The 23,918-nt window shown below is 49.5% G+C and overlaps 1 protein-coding gene across 2 annotated transcripts in view; it reads left to right on the top strand.

Annotated features, from left to right (window-relative positions):
- The first annotated feature begins 9,143 nt into the window (after window positions 1–9,143).
- The window catches only part of RANGAP1 (Ran GTPase activating protein 1), a 32,944-nt gene continuing 18,169 nt past the window's right edge, over window positions 9,144–23,918 (top strand). Inside the window, exons 1-4 of one of the 2 annotated variants that reach the window (XM_047066015.1) lie at window positions 9,144–9,498; window positions 12,905–13,054; window positions 18,413–18,540; window positions 21,452–21,511. In XM_047066015.1, coding sequence (XP_046921971.1) covers window positions 12,943–13,054; window positions 18,413–18,540; window positions 21,452–21,511 — 300 coding nt within the window. In that variant the 5' untranslated portion in view covers window positions 9,144–9,498; window positions 12,905–12,942. The remainder of the gene's footprint in view (window positions 9,499–12,904; window positions 13,055–18,412; window positions 18,541–21,451; window positions 21,512–23,918) is intronic. The other variant, XM_047066014.1, reaches the window with a different exon arrangement.

Raw genomic sequence — 23,918 nt, 5'->3', positions numbered from 1 at the left:
ACATAAAAGGTAGCTTCTGGCATGAAGAGGATGGGGATTTTTTATTCAGAAATGAAAAGCTGAGATACTCCTGAAACCATTGTTGCACTATATGCTAACTTGGACGTAAATTAAACAAATAAATGTAATTTTAAAAAATGAAAAGCAGGGGCGCCTGGGTGGCGCAGTCGGTTAAGCGTCCGACTTCAGCCAGGTCGCGATCTCGCGGTCCGTGAGTTCGAGCCCCGCGTCGGGCTCTGGGCTGATGGCTCAGAGCCTGGAGCCTGTTTCCGATTCTGTGTCTCCCTCTCTCTCTGCCCTTCCCCCGTTCATGCTCTGTCTCTCTCTGTCCCAAAAATAAACGTTGAAAAAAAAATTAAAAAAAAAAAAATGAAAAGCAGTGTCCAGAGACCTTCAGAGTGGGGTTCGTTTAAAATGAAACTTTTTTTTTTTTACAGAAACCACATATTTGCTTTTGTTTTAATTTTTTTTAATTTTTTTTTCAACGTTTATTTATTTTTGGGACAGGGAGAGACAGAGCATGAACGGGGGAGGGGCAGAGAGAGAGGGAGACACAGAATCGGAAACAGGCTCCAGGCTCTGAGCCATCAGCCCAGAGCCCGACGCGGGGCTCGAACTCACGGACCGCGAGATCGTGACCTGGCTGAAGTCGGACGCTCAACCGACTGCGCCACCCAGGCGCCCCTTGTTTTAATTTTTTAAGGTTTATTTATTTTTGAGAGAGAGAGAGAGAGAGAGACGGAGTGTGAGTGTGGGAGGGGAAGAGAGAGAGGCAGACACAGAATCTGAAGCAGGCTCCAGGCTCTGAGCTGTCAGCACAGAGCCCGACACAGGGCTTGAACCCACGAACCGTGAGATCATGACCTGAGCCACCTAGGTGTCCCCAAGATGATGGGTTGAAGGCAGCCACATGTATAGCCTGGCAATTTAGGGAGGTGGGGTGGTATATTGGCATTAGGAAGGCCAAGGTGGGTCAGAGTCCCAGCTCCCACCACTTGCTAGCTGGCAGACCCTAGACAGTCTCACAGCTTCAGTTTTCTCATTTGTAAAATAACGACAAGAACAGGGTTGCCCGGCTGGCTCAGTTAAGCGTCCAACTTTGGCTCAGGTCATGATCTCACGGTTCGTGGGTTCAAGCCCCGCGTCAGGCTCTGTACTGACAACTCAGAGCCTCCTTGGGATTCTTTCTCTCCCCCTCTCTTTACTCCTCCTGCTCAAGCTTCTGCTCTCTCTCTCTCAAAGCAAATAAATAAACTTTTTTAAAAATTTAAAAATAAGGGGGCACCTGGGTGGCTCAATCGGTTGAGCGTCCGACTTCTGCTCAGGTCATGATCTCGCGGTCCGTGGGTTCGAGCCCTGCGTCAGGCTCTGTGCTGACAGCCTGGAGCCTGTTTCGGATTCTGTGTCTCCCTCTCTCTCTGACCCTCCCCCGTTCATGCTCTGTCTCTCTCTGTCTCAAAATAAATAAATGTTAAAAAAAATTTAAAAAAAAATTTAAAAATAAGGATAAGAACACCTAATAAACATAACCCCTTTACAACTTACAGTGAAACACTCTTGACAGTTGATGAGATTAGACACCACTATTTTTTATCACTCCCATGTTACGGAGGAGAATGCTGAGGCCAGCTGGACCACCACATCTTGCCTCAAATGAACTAGCTGGTAAATGATATAATTCCACCATCCCAATCTGCCAGGACAATAACATTCTTAAAAGACTGTCCGTCATTTAAAGGGGATTCAGCTGGACATCAGCTCCCCCTTTCAATTGGAGATCAACTAAACTATCTAAGCCGCCTGAGATGGTAAATGGCCTTTACAACATGTCAACCCTATGTGGTGGTGTTTTTGAAAGAAAACTCTCGAGGCTGGCACCAGCAGGCTGTTTTCTGGGAAGCCCCAAAATTATGGGGCAGCAAATGCTCTGCGTCCTCACATTAAAGCCTAAGTAGCAGTAGACCACCGCTTACTTACTGTGGGCCAAGTACTTTGTACATGTTGATTCTCTTATCCCCTCCCCCCCAAAACCCTATCAGGTGGGGACTGTTTTTACCTATTTTGAGGTGAAAAAATGCACAGAGCAGTTAAATGATTTGGTTGAGGTCACACAGCTAAGAAAGAGGCAGAAACAGAATTTAGTCCCTGGCCTGTCTCCCTAGAAAGCCTGACCACTGCGCCATGATGGAGACAACTTAAGTCTGGATGCATCCTTTATTGCATCTGAGGACCAATCACCGGAGAGGGTTGCTAGAGAAGGAGAGTCAGACACTCTTGCTCTCACCTTTCAGGAAATGACAGTTATGTCTTTCACTTATCCCTTCTCCAGTGATCACCTCCTGTACCAAGCTTAGGCCTGCCATGGCCTGGCCGCCAGAGAGGACTGGGGAGAGTCTGAGTGCATGGCAACCTTTGCCACAACCATGTGCAAAGTTTATTCCTTCACTCAACAAACACAAAGGTTCATTGCCAGGCCCCACACTGGGTCCTAGACTACAGAGAAACCCCATGTCCCTACAGCTCCAGGAAAGTCCCAGATCCCAGCCCTCCAGCAGGGGATCTTAACTTGGGGCAAGGGAAGTACAACTTGAGGCTTAGGTTGGTGATAATAAGAGTACTTTCCCTATAGGGTCACTCTGAGGATTAAATGAGTGCTTGCATGCAAAACATTGATAAATGTGCGACTAAAACTAAGTAATATGTTCTTCTAGGAACTAATCATAGAATTCAGATTCTCAGAGATGAGAGTGACTTAAAAAGAGAGAAGTGGGGGATCCTGGGTGGCTCAGTCGGTTACGCATCCGACTTTGGCTCAGGTCATGATCTCGTGGTTCCTGAGTTTGACCCCCATGACCCCCATATCTGGTTCACTGCTATTAGTGCAAAGCCCACTTCGGATCCTCTGTCCCCCTCTCTCTGCCCATCCCCCACTTGCGCACATGCCCTCTCGCTCTCTCTCAAAAATAAATAAACATTTTTATTTTATTTTATTTATTTTTTTTTTTTAAATAAACATTTTTAAAAAGAGGGAGAGAGGGGCGCCTGGGTGGCTCAGTCGGTTAAGCGGCCGACTTCGGCTCAGGTCATGATCTCGCGGTCCGTGAGTTCAACCCCCGCGTCAGGCTCTGTGCTGACAGCTCAGAGCCTGGAGCCTGTTTCAGATTCTGTGTCTCCCTCTCTCTGACCCTCCCCCATTCATGCTCTGTCTCTCTGTGTCTCAAAAAAATAAACGTTAAAAAAAATTAAAAAAAAAAAAAGAGGGAGAGAGAAGGGGAGGGACCCATGAACCTAGAGGCTACCCACCAGACTAGTACACAAGAGATGAAATGCAGGCAATAAAACAAGGCCACGGGCCTCCAGGGTGGCTCAGTCGGTTAAGTGGCTGACTCTTCATCTCCGTTCGGGTGTTGATCTCAGGGTTGTGAGTTCAAGCCCCACATTGGGCTTCGCACTGGCCATGGAGCCTACTTAAAAAAAATAAAAATAAAAAACATGGTCACATTGCTGAAAGGACTGTAAGTGAATACTCACATGCCCTAGTTTATGCTAAATTGTTGACAGTTTGCTATGTTACTTTATCACCTATTCATCCATCCATCCATCCACCTAACAATCTACATAACATTTTTGTTAAAAACAAAACAAAACAGGGACAGGCACCTTGGTGGCTGAGTCGGTTAAGCATCCCACTCTTGGTTTTGACTCAGGCCATGATCTCACAGTTCATGAGATCCAGCCCCTGTGTTGACAGAATGGAGCCTGCTTGGGATTATCTCTCCCCCTCCCTCTTCCTCTCTCTGCCCCTCCCCTGCTTGTGCTGTAGCATTCTCTCTCAAAATAAATAAATAAACATTAAAACAGAACGGGTAACAATTTTTTTAAGATTAAAAAAATGTTTATTTATTTTGGAGAGAGAGAGAGAGAGAAAGCGCACAAGTGGGGGAGGGACGGGGAGTTGGGGGGACAGAGGATCCAAAGTGGGCTCTGTGCTGACAGCAGAGAGCCTGATGTGGGACTCGAACTCATAAACCATGAGATCATGACCTGTCGAAGGCAGATGCTTAACCGACTGAGCCACCTAGACACCCCTAAAACAGGTAATTTTTAATTTTTTCTTTTCTTTTCTTTTTAATAAACTCTACCCCCAAAATGGGGTTCCACCCCAACCCCGAGGTTAAGGTTTAGAGTCTCAGGCTCTACCAATTAAGTCAGTCAGGTGCCCCTTAACTTTTTTTTTTTTTTTTTTTTTTTGAGGGAGAGAGGGCACAAGTGAGTGAGGGAGAGAGAATCCCACAAGGGGCAAAGAGGGAGACAGAGGGAGAGAGAGAAGAGGGGCTCACCTGAAGCAGGGCTCGATATCACGCCACGCGGGTCTCAAACTCATGAACCATGAGATCATGACTTGGGTCAAAGTCCCGTGCTTCACCGAGCCACCTAGGCACCCCCACCCTTAACTTTATTCTGAAGACTCTCTTGCATTTATACTATTTTTAAAATTTTCTGTCAGTGTTCATTTAAAACATTATTTTCATTTTGGAACAAAAGAATTCTTAAAAAAAGAAAATAATCCACAGAAAGCATTTGGTATCAGGAAAATCTCCGTAAACATTAGACCCAAATTTAAGCTCCTGTACAGATGCGATCCTTTTCTATCTCATTCACCATTGGATTCCCAGAGCTGGAATGGTGCCTGGTACATAGTAGATGCTTAATAAGGATTTGTGGGGGTGAATGAATTATTTTAATTATGGTTAGTCATCAAAGTTTAAAAAGGTCATGTGGGGGCGCCTGGGTGGCGCAGTCGGTTAAGCGTCTGACTTCAGCCAGGTCACGATCTCGCGGTCCGTGAGTTCGAGCCCCGTGTCAGGCTCTGGGCTGATGGCTCAGAGCCTGGAGCCTGTTTCCGATTCTGTGTCTCCCTCTCTCTCTGCGCCTCGCCCATTCATGCTCTGTCTCTCTCTGTCCCAAAAATAAATAAACGTTGAAAAAAAATTTTTTTTTTAAAAAATAAAAAGGTCATGTATTCTGATGGGGAGCCCTGGGCTTGAACCCAGGGGAGAATGTGGTTTGAGTGGTCTTTAACAGATGATCTAGCAAACCCCTCCCACCAGGGGAGGTGACCCTTGAGGGACCATCTTTCTCTAGCGGTCTTGGGAGCACCCGCACCCGGTTAGATCTTGGGAATGTCTCTCCACATTCCTCACATGTCTGGCATAATTCAGCCATTTGTTTTTGATCTCACTAAATGGCAAGTCTGCAGCCTTGGTAGCTCTTCAGGAAACCAGTATAAATATTGTTATTTATTCCATTTACAATTGGCAATTAAGATTGTTTTCAGGCTCCACAGTGGAATTTAAAACACTCAGTTAAAGTAAACCAAACTAATCAGAGGCAGCCTGCTTTTCTCTTCAAAACATTCTTTAAAAAAAGGGGGGGGGGAAGCTGCACAACAGAGACAGAAAGATCTAAAACATTCCCCTTCCCCTTATACCCACTTCATACTCACAAAATGACTTGTTTTGCATGTGTGTTGAAATGGACCCCAGCAATCTGGCTTCTGCAGTCTCTTATCTTGGGGTGCCTGGCTGTCTCAATTGGTAGAGCATGCTACTTTTTTTTTTAATTTTTTAATGTTTTATTTTATATTTGAGAGAGAGAGAGAGAGAGAGCACGAGCACGCAGGAGAGGGGCAGACAGAGACAGAATCTGAAGCAGGCTCCAGCCTCTGAACCTGTCAATACAGAGTCTGATGCGGGGCTGGAACTCACAGAGCAGCGAGATCATGACCTGAGCTGAAGTCAGACACTTAACTGACTGAACCCAAGAGTATGCTACTCTTGATCACAGGGGCGTGAGTTCAAGCCCCATGTTGAGCACAGTTTATTTAAAAATAAATAAATAAATAAATAAATAAATAAATAAATAAATAAATAAATAAGGGGCGCCTGGGTGGCGCAGTCGGTTAAGTGTCCGACTTCAGCCAGGTCACGATCTCGCGGTCCGTGAGTTCAAGCCCCGCGTCGGGCTCTGGGCTGATGGCTCAGAGCCTGGAGCCTGTTTCCGATTCTGTGTCTCCCTCTCTCTCTGCCCCTCCCCCGTTCATGCTCTGTCTGTCCCAAAAATAAATAAACGTTGAAAAAAAAATTAAAAAAAAATAATAATCCACTGTCTCTTGTCTAAATTACTGTGTAATTAGAGCAGGTTATTTAACATCTCTGGTTCTCAATTCTTGTCTGTTGAAAAGAAGAAAGGGGTGGCCTAAGATGGCTCTATCCATCTGTCAAAGGCTATGATGCCATTTCCTGGGCCTGGAAAACAAACTAGCTCTCAGGTGATAACTTGAAAGGGAAAGAGAGAGTTGGAGAGAGAGGAGAGATGAGAAATTTGCTGTTTGGAAACAATGATGGCTCTGGACTCCTCTGACTCACTGTGAACCCTCAGGTAACCTCCTCCTCCTTTTTAAACCCGTCTTCCCATTTTATTTTATTATCGTTTTTAGGTGTATATGTTTATTTTTGAGAGAGAGAGAGCAAGAGCATGAGCATGGGAGGGCAGAGAATCCAAAACAGGCACTGACACCAGAGAAACTAGATGCGGGGCTAGAACTCACGAAGGCTGAGATCATGACCTGAGCCAAATGAAGTCAGACATTTAACCCACTGAGCCACCCAGGCACCCCCAGTTTCCCCATTTTAAAGTGGTCTGAGATAGAATCTAGATTCAGGAGTAGCAAACAGAATCTGGATTGTTAAACAGAATCTGGATTGTTTTGCGATTGTAGCTTTAATGTGAAGATGTTCCGGCAGAACATCTACTCTCTGGCTCTCCACAAGCTCCACTAGGCCCCCACTACCTTCTAATACCTCTCTTTTCTTTCTTTCTCTCTTTCTTTCATTAGGGAGGCTCCATACCCGATGTGGGGCTTGAACTCACGACCCTGGGATCCAGTCACATGTTCTACCAACTGAGCCAGCCAGGCACCCTGAAGGCTATTGTTTCTGCTAAGAATTCCCTTCCAGTCCTTAGGGGGAAAAAAAAAAATCCCTTCCAGTCCTGAAAATCCTATGATCCATCAGCTAGGTGAGGGCAGGAAAGATCACCTAAGATGTTCTACCTCCACCTTCCCCTTCTCTTTAGGAAGTCTTTGTCAGAAGGCCAAGGAAGGCCACAGGAAGTAAAACTGGAAAAAAGAGGCTGGGAAATCACCCCAAGGGAAATCCAGACTGATTTGATCAGCCCTGGTTGTAATCAGCACAGGAATAGCACCAGGCCTAATTGGGAGCATCTCAGCCTTCTCAAATGGTGACTCATTTTAAGCAAATATCCAGGAACTCTGATGGGAATCCAGTTCAAATGAGGAAAATGAAGCACCTGTGATAGCCTAATCCCGGAAAAGATGCTGTCAAGATGGGTAGAGTACCTGCCCCAAGGCTCTTGCAGGTTGAGGAAGCTGCCAATAATACTATTAACTGTATGGGAAAAGCCCTTAGAGCTTCAGATCAACTGCTGTGGGGGGTTGCAGCTTGCTGTGGGGCCCAGAGGAAGGTGACTCATTCTGGACGGAGTGCTGTAGACAAGCCTCCCAGAGGAGGTGGCCTTTGATATGGGCCTTGTATGCAGAGGAGAGGGAGGATGGAAAGAGGACCCACATCTCAGCAGTGGTGCGAACCGAACCAGGGTATGGAGCTCGCTTTCTCATCTCTGTGCTGGAAGGGGTGGCGATGATGCCCGCTTCCTTTGTGGTTGTAAAGAGTAAATGAACTGTGTGTGAAAGGATCTGGCACACAATATATTTAACTTTCAATTGCAGGTAAAGCAAAAGCATGTGCGTGGGCCAAGTTGTGAGAGGTAACTTTGCAGAAGGCTGCATATGTTGATGGTGATTATCTCTGGGTGCTAGAGTTTCTCGGGTAATGTTTACTTTTCTCTTTATCCTGTTCTATGTTGGCTAAAGTATTTATAGCAAACACGTTATTTATATAATGGATAAAATGTTCTTTGCAAAAAGATAAAAAAGCTATTTGTGTTCTGATACCTAAAACATTCAAACCTACAGAGAAGTGGCAAAAGTGTTCAAAGAACTCCCCGTATACCCCTCACCCAGATTCGCGTATTGTGAACGTCTGGCCACATTTGCACTCTCTGTATGCATATACACCTTTTTTGAACCACTGGCGAGTCAGTTGCTGATGTCACACCCCTAATTATTTCAGCATGTATTTCCAAGAACAAGGGCAGTCTCTTACATAACCCAGCACAATAATAAGAATCAATAAATGTAACACTGATACAATACTATTATCTATTGTATACTATTACAATCTATTGTAATACTATTACAAGTGTTGCTAATTGTCTCCATCTTGCCCTTAGCAGTAACTTCCTCCCCAGCCCGGGATCCAGTCCACGACCATAGATTGCATTTTGTTGTCATGTTTCTTAGTCTCCTTTAATCTGCAACAGTTCCTCAGCGTTTCTGTCTTTCGTGACACAGACATTTTTGCAAGAGTACAGACCAGTTATTCTGTTGTAGAATAAACTGTAACTCAGTTTGGGTTTGTCTACTGCTTTCTCATGATCAGATTAATTTTATGCACTGATGACTGGATGGTGATGCCGTGTCCTTCTCGGTGCATCACATCAGCAGGTGTGCGACGGATGTCAGTTTGTCCAGTTACTGATGTTAACGTGAACCATTTGGTTAAGATGGTGTCGCAGCTTCTCTACCATAGGGTAATTATTTCCCCTTTTTAATTATCAAACAATTTGCGGTTATTCATGTGAAAGGTTTCGAATGACTTCTCAATTTCATGGGACGAAAAAGGCGAGGCTTTCCTCTGAGGAAACGGATACCTATTTCTTGCAGAACAGATCTACCAGCTTGCCTTCGGCAGTTCCAGCCTTTGTCAATAAAGTTACGTGCACATGATCCTTTCCGGAAGGGCTGAGGCTGCTGGACCGCAAGGCACGACGGGAATTGTAGTCTCCCTGGGCACTCGAGGCTACACGCCGCCCTGTGGCCTCCCGGAGAAAGAGCCAGAAGCCGAAAAGGGAGGGCGCAGAGGGAGCCGAGCGGAGGCGCGCTGGGACGCGGTGCATGACGGGACTCGTAGTTCGCGGGCGCCCTCCTGAGGCGGTCGCCGCGCTCCGCGCAGAAGGACTGGACTACCATACCCGCCAGGCCACTCGAGCGGGGGAAGGGGAACCCGGCCTGGGCCTTGAACAAATCAAATCGAAGGAAAGAAACTGCCGGCTTTCAAAATCCTCCTCCTCCGCCATCATCCGCGGTGGTGCGGGGAGCAGGTGGTGTCGGAGACAGGAGTGGCGAGAACTGCCGGGAGAGCAGACGAAAGAGCGGGCCGGGCCTCGGGACCGCTGGGCTCGGGGGCGGCGACCCCGACCTGACCTGACCTGACCCGGACCCTAAATCAGCCCCCGCCCCTGCGGGGCGGACGCGCGCGCTCAGGTCGCCCCACGCGGCGGCGCCTCCTGTTCGCGGTAAGGGTCGGGGTCCCTTGCCTTTCCCCGTCACCTGCCTGGGATGGGGGCGGGGGGCGGCGCGGCCCTGCAGCTGGGCGTGGAAGATGTGGCGCCCCTGAGCGCCTTCTGGGTCTCTTCTCGGCCTTCTCCCCTGCGCGTCGACGGCCAAGGCGGAGGGGCTGAGAGAGGCGGTGTTGGGGGGGCGCAGGCCCCTTTCCCAGGTGGAGAAACTGAGGCTTGGAGAGGGCGTCTGGCGAAGCTGCCAGCAGCGGCGTCTCCTGTTGGCGTCGGTGACAACTGGGGGCGCGTCCTCCAGGGATCCCGGATGGGGCTCCCGCGCCGCCCGCCTGTCATTTGCGGCCCGCACTCGCGCGTCGCTCACTTGCCGCCGCCTCCCAGTAGTCCCACGCCCGCGGAGGGCCTGGACTGGCGCCGCAGCCCCTGGGATCGACATGAGTCACTGCTGACGCTTCGCAAGAGCGAGAGACGTGCACCTGAGAAAATCTGAGACTTTCGCGCCCAGAAGGGAGAGAGGCTGTTTGTGTGTCTGTTTGTCTTTGCTCTGTCGCCTACCCTTCGCAGACCTTGGACACATCAAGCCACCCCTGTGTGCTTCGCTTTCGCAGTCTTTAGAGTGGACGGTGTATATGTGCACCGACTGGACTGAGGAATAAGCCTTTTTCTAGCTGAGAAGTTCTGTGTTCCGATGGGAACCTATGCGGGAGCCCCACCACCATTTTTCTTGCCTCAAATCGCCCCATCCCACAACTGCCAGAGGTGGTGAGGTTTCAGGTTAATTTGTATTCAGTTTCACGTCTTCATTCTTGGAGCACCTTCTAGATGCCAGGCCGTAGGTTGCACATAAGTGATGCTGTCAAAACGTCTGTCAGAGTCTGTCCCTTCTCTGCTAGAAACCTATCAGTGGCTCTATTGAAAGCCACATTCTTGGGGCACCTGGGTGGCTCAGTTGGTTAAGCCCTGGACTTCAGCTCAGGTCATGATCTCACAGTTGGTAGGTTGGAGCACGAGTTCGAGCCCCGTGTCAGGCTCTGTGCTGACAGCTCAGAGCTTGGAGCCTGCTTTGGATTCTGTGTCTCCCTCTTTCTCTGCCCCTCCCGCTTTCTCTGTCTCTCAAAAATAAATAAACATTAAAAAAATGTTTTTTTTCTTTAAAAAAAAAAAAGCTACATTCTTTAAATGGGCTCTGTGATTTGGGCCTGTTGTTAATTCTCTTTTCTTATTTCTTGATTTTGTTTTCCTTCCCTCTCTGCACTCCAGCAGTTCCTCTGATCTCCCCTCCCCTCCCCTCCCCCCACTCCCACCCCCACCCCCAACAAGAGCCTTTGCATTTGCTACTCCTTTGCAAGAAAGCTCTTCCCCCAGATATCTGCCTGGCTCAATCCTTAATGTCTTTCAAGTCTTTGTTTCTTTCCTCATAATACCTTCTCTAACCATACTGTTTTAAATTACAACCCCCAGAATATACCTTACCGCCTTCTCTGTTTATTTTTGTTCTTGTCATTGTCTTAAGATACTATCTTGTTTAGAACACGTTTTAAGAGGGCAGGATTTTTGTTTCATTCACTGTTGTGCTCCTGATATCTGGAGCAACGTCCAAAACACAGTGGTACTAATAAAAGTTTGTTGAATGAGTGATTAGATGCTTTCTTACCCAGAAGAATAATTCATGCTTATTTTTTTTTTTTAATTTTTTTTTTTTAACGTTTATTTATTTTTGAGACAGAGAGAGACAGAGCATGAACAGGGGAGGAGCAGAGAGAGAGGGAGACACAGAATCTGAAACAGGCTCCAGGCTCTGAGCTGTCAGCACAGAGCCCGACGTGGGGCTTGAACCTCACCGACGTGAGATCATGACCAGAGCCGAAGTCGGACGCTTAACCGACCAAGCCACCCAGGCACCCCTAATTCATGCTTATTGATAAAGATAGACAAACCGGGGGGTGCCTGGGTGGCTCAGTAGGTTAAGCATCCAATTCTTTTTTTTTTTTTTTTAAGTTCATTTATTTGTGAGAGACAGCGTGCTTATGTGCACTTTGGGGAGGGGCAGAGAGAGAGAGAGAGAGAGAGAGAGAATGAGAATCCCAAGCAGGCTCCACAGTGCAGACAGCCAGACTCAGGGCCTGAACTCAGGAACCATGAGATCATGACCTGAGCCAAAGTTGGATGCTTAACCGACCGAGCCACCCAGGTGCTCCAAGCATCCAATTCTTGATATTGGCTTGGGTTGTGATCTTGTGGTGATGAGATTAAGCCCCACATTGGGCTCTGCGCTGAGTGTGGAACTTGCTTGGAATTCTCTCTCTCTCCCCCCCTCCCCCTCTCCCCCCTCCCCCCTCCCCTTCTCTCCCTCTCTCCCTCTCTCCCTCTCTCCCTCTCTCTGCCCTTCCCCTGCTCTTGCTCTCATGCTCTCTCTTTCTCGAAATAAGTGGACTTTAAAATAATAAAAAAGGCAAACCAGGGTGATAAGGGTTAAGGTAAGGAGAAGGAAGTGGGAAGCAGACCTTTTGAGCCCAGAGAAAGCCTGGGGGAAAGAGAGGATATGGGAGCCATCACAGTTGTATCTCGAGGATGAATAGATTGGGGAAGGACATGTTCTGGATGAGGAGTCTCTAGGCACCTCCTAGTTCTATCCTCCACCTCAGTTTTCCTTGGTCTCCCCCTGATTGCATGCCATTTCTTCTTTAGGGAAATGGAGTGGGTCTTTCTGCCAGTCTGCTGAGTTCTCCAGGCTGGAAGCTCCTTTCTTCACCTCTGCCTTTGGTCTATTGTGATGGTGGCTGCTGTGATGTAGAGCCCTCTGGTCTCCTAGGAACCTGAGGTCTGGCTACCATGGGCTCCCCAGTCTCCTGGCCAGGGTTGAAATCAGACGTGTGGTGGGCTGACCCCTGTTCCCCAGCCCCAGAGACATGCCAGCCAGGGTGGTGGGGCATTTCCTGGGATGGATGAACCGGATCCCTTAGCCATCTTGGTCCTGTTTGAGAAATGGGACCCTCAAACAGAGAGCAACCAAGATGATCAGGCAGGTATGTGTTGGGGGCAGGCTTTTTGCCACTGTCGGTCTGAGACTCGATTGCCATTCACTGGGACCCAGGAAATGGGCAGCTCACACAGCTATGTTTGATGTCCCAGCTGGGGCAGTTGGGCAGGGAAGCTAAAGTGAAATGGTAACTCTTCAGAGGGTAAAACATGATTTTACTACTTTCTTGCCACTTTCTCCACCTTTCCTAGGATTGTTCCTTCCCTAATGCTGTTTCCATTTCTTCCAGTAGTTTAGCTTTTGGAGTCCCGAGAGCACAGGGGGAGGTAGGATCAAGCCCCTGAAATGCGTTGTCTCTTACCCGGCCCTCCCCAACCAGGGGCCCTAGGAAAGCTCTCTCTTTTAATGTAACTTCGGCCTGCTCAGTTTGCAGATTTCCAGGGGAGCCCGACAACGTAGCCAGCATGGCCTCTGAAGACATTGCCAAGCTGGCAGAGACGCTTGCCAAAACCCAGGTGGCCGGGGGACAGCTGAGTTTCAAGGGCAAGAGCCTCAAACTCAACACTGCGGAAGATGGTGAGTTTCTGCTTGGGCTGGCCCAGGGGAAGAAAGAGAGTGTGCGAATGACCGCTTACTCTCTCTCACGCTTGGGCTTGTTTAGCTCCATTATCATGTTCTTTTCCTGGTAGTTCTGTGAGATATCACTGGGCCCATTTCACAGTAAGGCTCAAAGGTGGTGTGCCTACAAGTGCATGCAGACTTCCCTGCCTGTTGTCACTTTTTTTTTTTAATTTTTTTTTAACATTTATTTATTTTTGAGACAGAGAGAGACAGAGCATGAACGGGGGAGGGTCAGAGAGAGAGGGAGACACAGAATCGGAAGCAGGCTCCAGGCTCTGGGCCATCATCAGCCCAGAGCCCGACACGGGGCTAGAACTCACGGACCGTGAGATCATGACCTGAGCTGAAGTTGGACGCTTAACCGACTGAGCCACCCAGGCGCCCCTGTTGTCACATTTTTGGAAGGTATCCTTGCTGGTGATGGCTTTAGGTTGGCAGGTGGGCTGTATCTTAGAGGGGATAGTAAGCAATGAGGGACCACGACAGTAGTCCCAGGATATAGCCCATGACTCCTTACTTCAGACCTTTACCACCACGGACCCAGCCCGGTCTGAGAATCCTGGGTGCCTTCCCCAGAGCTAAGACCCTTGTGGAGCTGCATTAAAACAATAATCCAGGCCCTTTTGGGAGGTCTAGTCCAGGTAGCCGAATGCCCTTGGGAGAGGGATGGATGGATGTTCTTGTCTGTGTACAGGAACCAGGGCTGGAGGGAACTAGGCATCAGAATTCAGGCCCTGTCTTTTCATCCCTGGCCAAATCATGACTAACACCAGTCAGCCCTGCATCCCCTGGTGTCTGGAAGTGAAGGCACCTACATCAGTACTTGTAAGGCCTCTTGAAGTTCTGGCCCGACCAGGGAAACTGGTCTGGACTTGCCTGGTTGTCCTGGAGTGCAGGCAGGCTTGCTCCTCTGCGCTGGCTTAGAAACGACTTGAGTCCTTGGGTGGCTGGGAACGTGGTAGCACATCTTCTGAATATCTCTGAAAGGCCCTAAGATTTAGAGTTTCTGCCTGTGCTGTTATCACTTTCAGTCATGCATCATGCCTGAGGGAGGGAGGTAGAAATGTTACCATTTTATAAATAAGGAAAAAAGATTTGGAAGAACTAACTTGCCCAAGATCACACAGCTGGTAAATAACAGAGCCAGGATTTTAACTGATACCCAGCTGAATCCCTGTGCCTGTGTTTCTCAGTAGACAGTCAGCTCAGTTCAGGAAACATGAATTTGCTATTAAATGCCATTCACTGGGGTGCCTGGGTGGCTCAGTCAGTTGAGCATCCGACTCTTGATTTCAGCTCAGGTCACGATCCCAGGGTTGTGGGATCAGTCCCTGTGTTGGGCTCTGTGCTGTGTGTGGAGCCTGCTTAGGATTTTCCCCATGCCCCTCTCTCTCCCTCTCCGTCCCTCCCCCTCTGCTACTCTCTCCTGCTCGCTCATGCGCATACTGTCTCGCTGTAAAGTAAATGCCATTCACCGAATGCCTAGTCAGGCAGTCTTAAGTGCCATGCAAGCAATATCTCAGTTTATCCTCACAGAAGTCTTTGAGGTAGCTTTACATCCGCATTTTGGAGATGGAAAATTGAAGTCCAGGGAGGTGATATGACTTGCCTAAGGACGCAGCTATAAGCAATGGAGCCGGGGTTAGAACTCAAGTTTGTCTAGCCTTAAAATCCATGCAGATGGGGCACTTGGGTGGCTCAGTCAGTTAAGTGGCCACCTCTTGATCTCAGCTCATATCTTGATCTCAGGGTCTTGAGTTCAAGCCCCCCATTGGTCTTGGCGCTGGGCGTGAAGCCTGCTTAAAAAAAAAAAGAAATCTGTGCAGATAGCCACTTCATGAGTGCAGGCTGGATATGCTGCTTCCATTTTGTAGGTCACCAGGGAGGCCCCGCTTAGAGCCCCAGCTTCTGAGGAGCTCCTAAGCTGGAGTGGGAAGGGGGTAACTGCCAGGGGACAGAAGACGAGACATGCTCTGAGAAACGTGAACAGCAAGTTCTAGAAAGAAAGGCAAGGCACAGGAGTCACTTCTAGTTGAGGAGGGCCCAGGAAGTCTCCATGGATGAGGTCGTGTTTGTTGAACTGTCCTTGAAGGAGAAAGGGCACTGTAGGCAGGGAGAGCCACATGAGGTAGGCGCAGGAGCTGAGACACACAGGGTGGGCTTAGGAGAAAGGAAATCAGGGTGCCATAGGGCGGCCAGGGCGGAGGCTCTTGAATGCTGTGCAGAGGAGCCTGGCAGCCTAATCCTGGGCCCAGACAGGCACTCCAGGTTGGCCGGGAGTGAGCTGGCACAGTCCAGAGAGGGCAAAGGCCTGTGTGAGGAAGCCATGAAACTGATGACCGGAACAAGGTTCTTTACTCTCCCCAGTAGGTCATTTAAGGACCAAAGAAAGGACTTTCTGCTTTACATGGCCGAGTCGTACACACACGGAACTTGGTACTTTGTGAAGTGGTGGAGGCTGAAAGGCGGTCCCTGCGGCGCAGCCTGGTGACAGGTGGTTTTTCAGGGGTGGTTGGGACCCATCCCTAACCCATTGCTAAGTTACGTATAACTCCGTTTGGATTGAAAACCAAGTGAGAGAGGCAACCCAGCGGTGATCACCCTCTCCTGTCCCAGCTTTTCCCGTGTTGGTGCTTTTTCTTCCAGGCTCACTTTGCGCTTGTGACTCTCCCCAGGGCTGAACTTCTGCACACTGCCCGTGAATCTCTGTACTTCCGTCCCTTACAGGGTGTCTGTCTTCCCTTGGGGCCCTGACAGCTCTGTCACCTTACTCTTAAGGGCTGCATAAACATTCCCTTGAGCGGCGCTCCATTCTCCTCGTTAACCTGGATGTTAGAGGGGCTCCATTTTTTGAGCAGGTCTTTCAAGGGGCTGAGAGGTTATTTCAGCCCTGGTGCTGTGAGCCAGCTGCAGAAGAGGCCTGGGCAGCTGGGACCCGGAGTTGCAGCTCCACAGTGGCCCCCCAGGGGCGGGGGGTGTCTTAGGGGCTTCCTGCCGGGGGGCTGCATAAAGTCCCTGGTTGTATAGGAAGCAAGGATATGGGGGAGGAGCACATGGGTAGCAGTTCGGAGGACCAGTCTGAAGCTTTAACTCTGCTGTTTTCCTGAACGGGGCAGAGTTGCTTCATTCCTTGAAACCTCAGTGTCCCCTTCTAGATAATATGGGAGGCTCTTCCCTGGCCTGCCCTCCTGGTCGTGACATGAGAAAAGGAAAATGAATGCCGGCCACCACTGTCTGGTCGAGTGACCTTAGTAGGCAGTTAGTACCTTCTCTGTGTCTCCACTTACTCAACTGTGAAGTAGATGTAACAGTAATTACTTGAGTAGGTGTGGGAGAGAATGCTAAGCACTGGTCTCTGGGGGGCAGAGTCCATGGGAGCAGGACCCAGTGAGGAAGGGGGTAAAGTCTCCACATAACAATCAAGTGTAGAAGTGTGTAAAATTGTAGCAAGTGTAGAAGAGTGTAAAATTGTAGCAGGCGGCATTTGCAAGGAGACCAGGGCTGTGAAACCTGCCAGGCAGGTTGGGAGTTTGGCTGCTGGGGTGGAGGCCGAGGGAGGGAGGCAGGTACAAAGGCCCCACTGGGACAGCTTCTCAGGGAGCTCCTTCCCACCTTCCTGAAGCCCCGTCTGTGGTCTTTGTCACCTAAGAGGTCAGGTCCAGCTTTTCTCTCCCACACACACCTCCACCCCACCACCTCATCCCCTTTGCATCTCGTGCCAGCCGGACTAGATGGGCTTTGTCTCGTGCATCTAGTGTGTTTTTGTTCAGATTGTAAAATTTTAATACATGCTCGTTACAGAACACAGAAATATGGAAATAAGGCAAAAAACCATACCTTTCATTATCTCACAGCCCAGGATACAACTACTGTTAATTTTGGTGCATTTTCTTTCCAGTGTTTTTTCTAAACATAGGTGAGTTCCTTCCTTCATTCTTTCTTTCTTGTTTACTAATTGGGATCATAATGACAGGTACTTTAAAAGTTGCTTTATAACGTGGTATATCAAGAATATATTGAGCAGATTAAAAAAAAAAAAAGAATTTATCAAGCACATGATGGAAAAAGCACAGAATCAGCCATAATCCCAGCACGTAGAGAAAACTGAACATTGGGTTTCTATCCTTTTAGACCTTGAGAAGAGGGTGTGTGTGTGTGTGGGGGGGCGGGGTGGGAAAGGAGAGAGAGAGAGAGAGAGAGATAGAATACATTTTATCTTTTTGTTTTTATTTATTTTTTAAAAGTTCATTTTGGGGCGCCTGGGTGGCTCAGTCTGTTAAGTGGCCGACTTTGGCTCAGGTCATGATCTGGTGGTCCGTGAGTTCAAGCCCCGCGTCAGGCTCTGTGCTGACAGGTCAGAGCCTAGAGCCTGTTTCAGATTCTGTGTCTCCCTCTCTCTGACCCACCCCCGTTCATGCTCTGTCTCTCTCTGTCTCAAAAATAAATAAACGTTAAAAAAAAAAAGTTTATTTTGAGAGAGATTGTGTACACACGTGCAAGTTGGAGGTGGGGGGCGAGGGGGCAGGGAGAGAATCCCAAGCAGGCTCCTTGCTGTCAGCACAGAGCCCCATGCGGAGCTTGAACTCACAAACTGTGAGATCATGACCTGAGCTGAAATCAAGAGTCGGACGCTTAACTGACTGAGCCACCCAGGCGCCCCGTATGTATTTTTTAATAGGTATAATATTTTACATGTGTGGTCAGACGAAACACCAGTGGAAAACCTCATTATTCACTTACCACTATAACATGAGTATTTTCCAAGTCAGGTAAACACCTGTGTCGCCATTCATGATGACCGTATAATGTATCCCAGTGAATTAACCTGTTCTCTGCTGATGGGCGTTTAGCTTGTTTGGGATTTTTCGTCATAACAAAAACAATACAGTAATGAGCACCCCACGCATGAATCCTGTGACACTGACAGCCTTCATGTGGTTGTACCCCTGGTTCTCTGACTTGGATGCTGTTTTCCTGCTTGGAAAACACCCCCCATGCAGAGAGCCTCCGCACACACCACCTATAAAGTGCTTCAAGCCCCTTTGCCCTATGCGGCCTGTTTCTTTCCTCCTTTGTCTCCCAAGCCTTCCATACACCTGCCTCCTTTAACACTCATTGCAGAGGAATTGTTTTTGTAGCCGTGTTCCCTGGTAGAATGTGAGCCTGTCCAGTCTCCTTTGCAAGCCAGGGCCCAGCACACAGCAGGCATACTATGGCTGTTGGAATTGTAGTGACGAGGTAGTGGCCGGGCTCTCTTCTGCCTCAGTTATTGGTGATTCCAGAATCTAAGGTTCTGTTCTTTGGTCCTTCCAGCCAAAGATGTGATTAAAGAGATCGAAGACTTTGATGGCTTAGAGGCTCTGCGCCTGGAGGGCAATACGGTGGGCGTGGAGGCAGCCAGGGTCATCGCCAAGGCCTTGGAGAAGAAATCAGAGTTGAAGGTAAGATTTGCAGGGCGAGCAGACCCAGACTGGTTGGGGCTAAGCTTCCGCTCAGGCCACCACAACCCCTGCCTATGTCTAGACCCTTCTAGGGTCCTGCCTTGTTGGCGGTCACCATGAACAGCTCCTCTTGTTGCTCTGGCCTCCCGGTGCTGGCCAGAGCCCCTCCCTCTCCCTGCATGATATGTCCACTTGGGTCCCCCAGTAACAGATACGAATGTCAGGTTTATCCAGTAACATCCATGAAAGATAAAGGGGAAAGAAGCGGAACTGGACAGAGAGAGCCTTCAGCTAGCCCCACTTTAGGGGACTCCCATGAAATTCCAGTCCTTCAAAATGCTCTGTGAGAAGAGTTGGGGTATCATGTGTTTAAAATGTCAGGAAGGTGTCCCTGCACGCTCTCCATTCCCGGGAATCCTACTGTTTATTAGCACATTAAAGCCTCTGCAGAGTCACGAGGGAGAGCCCTACTTTCCCAACTGCAAATGGTGCTCAGTGCCTGTGGGACCAGGCTTGTGCTGGGCTCTTCTGCACATGTCATTTAATCCTCACTGCACCCTGGGGAATAAAGACTGGGTCCCTTTTGTAAGTCAAGGGAACCAAGGCTCAGAGGAGCTGAGTAAACAGCCCAGGATCCTAATGCTGACAAGTAGCCCAGCCACATGGCACACTCTCAAGTCCAGTGCTCTTTCCCACCCCACTGTGCTTTCTGAAGGGAAGGAATGCAGGGCCAGGGCCGGCAGAGCGGGTTTGCCCAGTGAGGACCTAGAGCTAGTTTGTGAGGTGGCCTTGCTGTTGTTTCCTCAGGAAGATGGCGGTCAGGTTAATAGCCAAGCCGTTGGCTGTTTCTTCTCTTCGGCCCAGTGCCTGTTGTTTTCCTGAGCATAAGCTGGGACGCTGTCCTGCAAAAGAACTCAACCCACCCCAGCGACCAGTGAAGGGGCAGGAATGGAGGAGCTGTGGCCTGGGCCCGGAGGCCACACGAGCTGTGCTTTGACATCTGAGGTCTGGGTTTAAGCCCTGGTACCACCACCTTATCTGCGTTATGTGGCCTTGCACCAAACTCCGCTCTGAGTCTGGGCTCCTCTGTAAAAGGGTTTTCTTCCCTGTGAGTTTGCCTCGGTGACCAGGCTTGTGCAGGCTTGTGTCGTGAGAGAGCTTGGCCATCAGGAGTGCCTTGTGCATCTTGTCATCCTGTGCAGACCTAGCGTCTTGAGTCGCTCCGCCCAGCATCTCAGCTCTGCGCGTGCAGGAGGGAGCCGGGGTTGGGTCAGGGTCCTGGTTGCAGGGGTGTTCTGGGCAGGGGTGCTGATTCCAGTTAAGATGTTACCACCCTTCTTGCAACACAGGCATAAGCTAGGTCTTGACAGATGAGAAAAGTGTGGTCCAGGGTCAGACATCTCAGGAGTGAGGCGGGATCGGAGTCCAGATAACAACAGCCCAGCATCATAACTGCTCTGTGGTTACTACTGCTCACTTAGAGATTGTTGAGGCCAAAAGCTTCATTCCAAAGAGGGGATCCCAGGGGTCAGAGACTGGGCGGGGTGAGTGGCAGGCCTGGAGTCAGCTAAGATGGAATTGGAACCTAGTCCTTGTGCTCCAAATCCCCATGCTGACCCTTGACCCATCAGACATGGGTTTGGGAAGCTTCGGGGTAAGGTGCCAGTTGTTAGGGTTCTGGCGCTCAGGCTGTGGCTGCCTGTCCTGGCCCTGAGCACCGGTCTTCAGATGTGACTCACTGAGCCCACCCATGTAGACTGCCCCCCCCAGCCCCGCCCCCCAGGCCCTGCGGGTGTTGATCTGTTTACTGGAGGCCTTGAGAATTCTAAGGAAACCAGTTTGCCCAGTACTTAAGGTTCGATTCATTTAGTTCAGACATTTCAAGGACTGGATTTTCAAGGGAAAGTTGCTTTGGGTTCCATCATTCCCAGGATTGGCCCAGGAAAGGCTGGAGCTGCCTGAGTTGATATTTTGGGTGGACATAGCAACCAGAGTTGAAGGGTAAGGTTGTGTGCTTGGAGCTTTTAAACTCTGCTGGCCTATCATAGAGCCGCCACCTTGGTGCCATTACCTGATACTTTGTTTAAATCAGCTCACTTTGATGTCATGTAAAAGCAAACATCCCTTCTGTAAATGTAAAGTGGTTTTCCTTACCATAAAGGAAACAAAATAGCGTTATTAAATTCTGGTTTGATGCATTGTCCCCTCTTGAGCTTGAGTCCTGCTCATCCTTTTTTCAAAGGCAGATGAGCAAGGAGCGGAGAGGTGGGCAAGATCCACCAGCCCCAGAACAAGGCTACCTTCTGGAGGTGATCAGAGGGTTGAAAAAAGCCTTGAAGGGTGTGTGGCTGGTGCTCCCCCAGTCAGTAGAGCATGAGACTCTTGGTCTCGGGGTCATGAGTTTGAGCCCCCCATTGGGCATAGAGATTACTTTAAAAAAAAAAAAAAAAAAGGCCTTGAAAAATTAGTAACTTCCTGGCTGCTGGATCCTATATTGCTTATTTTCTGCCCCTGCCACCCAAATCCTGACATGTGTTGCTTCACCCACAGTGTATGGGGAAACTGATGTTGGAAACGAGCGCTGGGCCAGGAGTCTGGCATATTGGCTCTGGTCCTGCCACTGCCCTGGGCCTGGGGCCGGTCTTTTCCTTCTCAGCCTGGTTTCTCTCCTGGAAAACGAGAGGATTGGGCCAATCAGGTTTTCCTGACAGTTCTGCTGAGCCCTGTATGTCCTTTGGAGGCCGCCAGGTTCCCCCAACTTCCGCCAGAGCTGGGCCAGCTTTTTGCTGAGGAAACTCAAATTAAAAATTAAAAAGCATTGTAACTGTCAGTGGTCCACGAGGGTGAGGTGCTGCCTGCAGGCCACCTCTGAGGGGCACCCCTAATGCTTCTCTTCCTCCTCCTTCCAAAGCGATGCCACTGGAGTGACATGTTCACAGGGAGATTGCGGTCTGAGATCCCACCAGCCCTGGTAAGTGCACAGTCCGCTGCTCCCCTCCCCTGGGCACAGGAGCCCCTTTAGCAGTTCCCAGGGCTTTTTTTCACACTTTTGTCCACACTTTCTTCACCCTGTGATGAAGATGCTGGAATAGAAGCCAGGGGAGCACAGCATCTGTCTCGTGTCCTGATGGGCAGGTGGGGGTACAGGTGAGAATGGAGACTCGAGGCCTAGTGATAGGAGGTACAGCAGCGCCCAGGGATTCCAGGGTTCATTCCTGAGCTTCGTGGTTTCACCCTCACCGCAGATCTCACTCCCTCCGCTCTTACTCCTCTCTTAGCTTTGCACTTCCCTGTGCTCCCCATCATGCCCTTCTGTGGCCCCCCCCCCATCTCCCCCTGGGCCCTCCCTTTCTCCATACCACTGTTTTTGCTTTGCTTCTCATCATGGGTGGCTTCCATCCACACTGTTTTCCATTTCCCCGTTCCTGGGGCTCAGCTTGGCTCGGGTCAGGTTCCCAGCCTGGGGTTCGGTGGGTGGGGTGAGAGGGGGCATCATTGAGCAGAACGTGGCTTGCCTGGGGCTCAAGGGAAAGAGGCAGGGCTGGTAATAGGCCGCCTTTCAGTAACATGGGGCCTAGTACATGAGATGCCTTCACGGTGAGGTTCTTGGTCAGTTATTTGTTGTGACCATCTGTGTTATGGGGTCTCTCACCCTGATTGTGCAGGCTGCCTTCTCAGTCTTCTGTGCCTCTAGTCAATGCAGGGGTTCCTGAGGTGCCCATGTACCAACTTCATTTCTAAAGCACCTCACTCTGGGGGAACCTGGCTCAGTGGAGTGTGTGACTCTTGATCTCAGGATCGTGAGTTCAAGCCCCATGTTGGGTGTAGAGCTTACATTTAAATGAATGCATAGATCCATAAACAAATATATTAATAAATTTACGTAATAATAATGGGACACCTGGGTGGCTCAGTCGATTAAGTGTCCAACTCTTGATTTTAGCTCAGGTCATTATCTCCTGGTTGGCGAGATCAAGCCCTGAGTTGGGCTCTGTGCTGTCAACTTGGGATCCTCTCTCTGCCCCTCCCCTGATCTCATGTGCACAGTGTGCTCTCTCTCTCTCTTTCTCTCTTGAAATAAGTCAATATTTAAAAAATAATAAAGCACCTTGGTCTGGTAAACAACTAAAGGTGATTCAGGAAGTGACAGGTGCCCTAATGGGGACTCCAGAGGGAGGGCTCCTCTGTTGGGGGATTGAGGAAGCCCTTGGGGAGCTGGTTAAGTTACCAGCCTCAAAGGGTGAACAAGAACCAGGTGAAGGTAGAATTTAGAGTATAAATTTCATTAATTCATTTGGAGGTTTGTACGTAAAAGGATTGAAAGTTAGAAGAGGTTGGGATGCCTGGGTGGCTCAGTCAGTTGAGCGTCCGACCTGACTTCGGCTCAGTTCATGATCTCATGGTTTGTGAGTTCGAGCCCTGCATCAGGCTCTGTGCTGACAGCTCGGAGCCTAGAGCCTGCTTTGGATTGTGTGTCTCCCTCTCTCTCTGCTCCTCCCTTACGCACTTGCTCGCGCTCTCTCCCAAAAATAAATAAACATTAAAAAGAAAAGTTAAAAAAAGTTAGAAGAGGGAGGGAAGAAAACATACTTGTTGGATACGAACTATGGGTCCCTGTGTGCATTATTTTACCTGAATTTTAGCATTTAAGTTTCTCAATTTTTTTTAAAGTTTATTTTGAGAGATTGTGTGTGTGTGTGTGTGTGTGTGTGTGTGTACAGACACACGGGTGGGCAGAGAGCAAGAGGGAGAGAGAGAATCGCACGTTAGACCAGAGCCGGATGTGGGCTCAAACTTACGAACGGTGAGATCATGACCTGAGCTGAAACCAAGAGTCAGACGCTTAACCAGCTGAGTTACTCAGGCATCCCAAGTTTCTCCATCTTTAAAGGAGATATGCTTATCTCCGTATTACCAGCCACAAGAGTGAATCTTAGAAAGGCAGATAAGAGAATTTGGGGTCAGGGAAAGGCGTGAGATGCAGGGATGGTGGAGCAGACACAGAGGGTTCAGCAACTCTGACTGCTGGAGGGCTGGAGGTCCTCGGCGCCAGATGGCAGGGGCGTGGCCTTCTCCCAAGGTTGGGGCAGCCAGAGAATGGCCCTCTGTTGCTGAGTCAGTGGTGGGGAAGACAGTGGAAACTGCCTCAGCTATCCTGTCCGTGGCCTGGGCAGGGACGGTGTCTCTTGCTACCCCCTGCCCTCCACTGGGAACCGTGTGCATGATGAGTGCCCCGCCTGTTTCTGCCCCCAGTTTCTGGTAGAGCCTCCTCCTCACCCATCTCCTGGGGAACTGTAGGTATCCCCAGCCCAGCAGGTTCCCAGGAGAGCTCAGTGTCTCCATGCCACGTCGGTCCTGGGCTGTGGCTCGGAGACAGG

The sequence above is a fragment of the Lynx rufus genome, unplaced genomic scaffold (genome assembly GCF_022079265.1).
Source record: "Lynx rufus isolate CCGP_SWC_20201006 ecotype Redwood Valley unplaced genomic scaffold, mLynRuf1.p SCAF_7, whole genome shotgun sequence".
NCBI lineage: Eukaryota > Metazoa > Chordata > Mammalia > Carnivora > Felidae > Lynx > Lynx rufus.
Note: the sequence above shows the minus strand (reverse complement) of the source record. Positions and strands in the feature narration are given on the sequence as shown.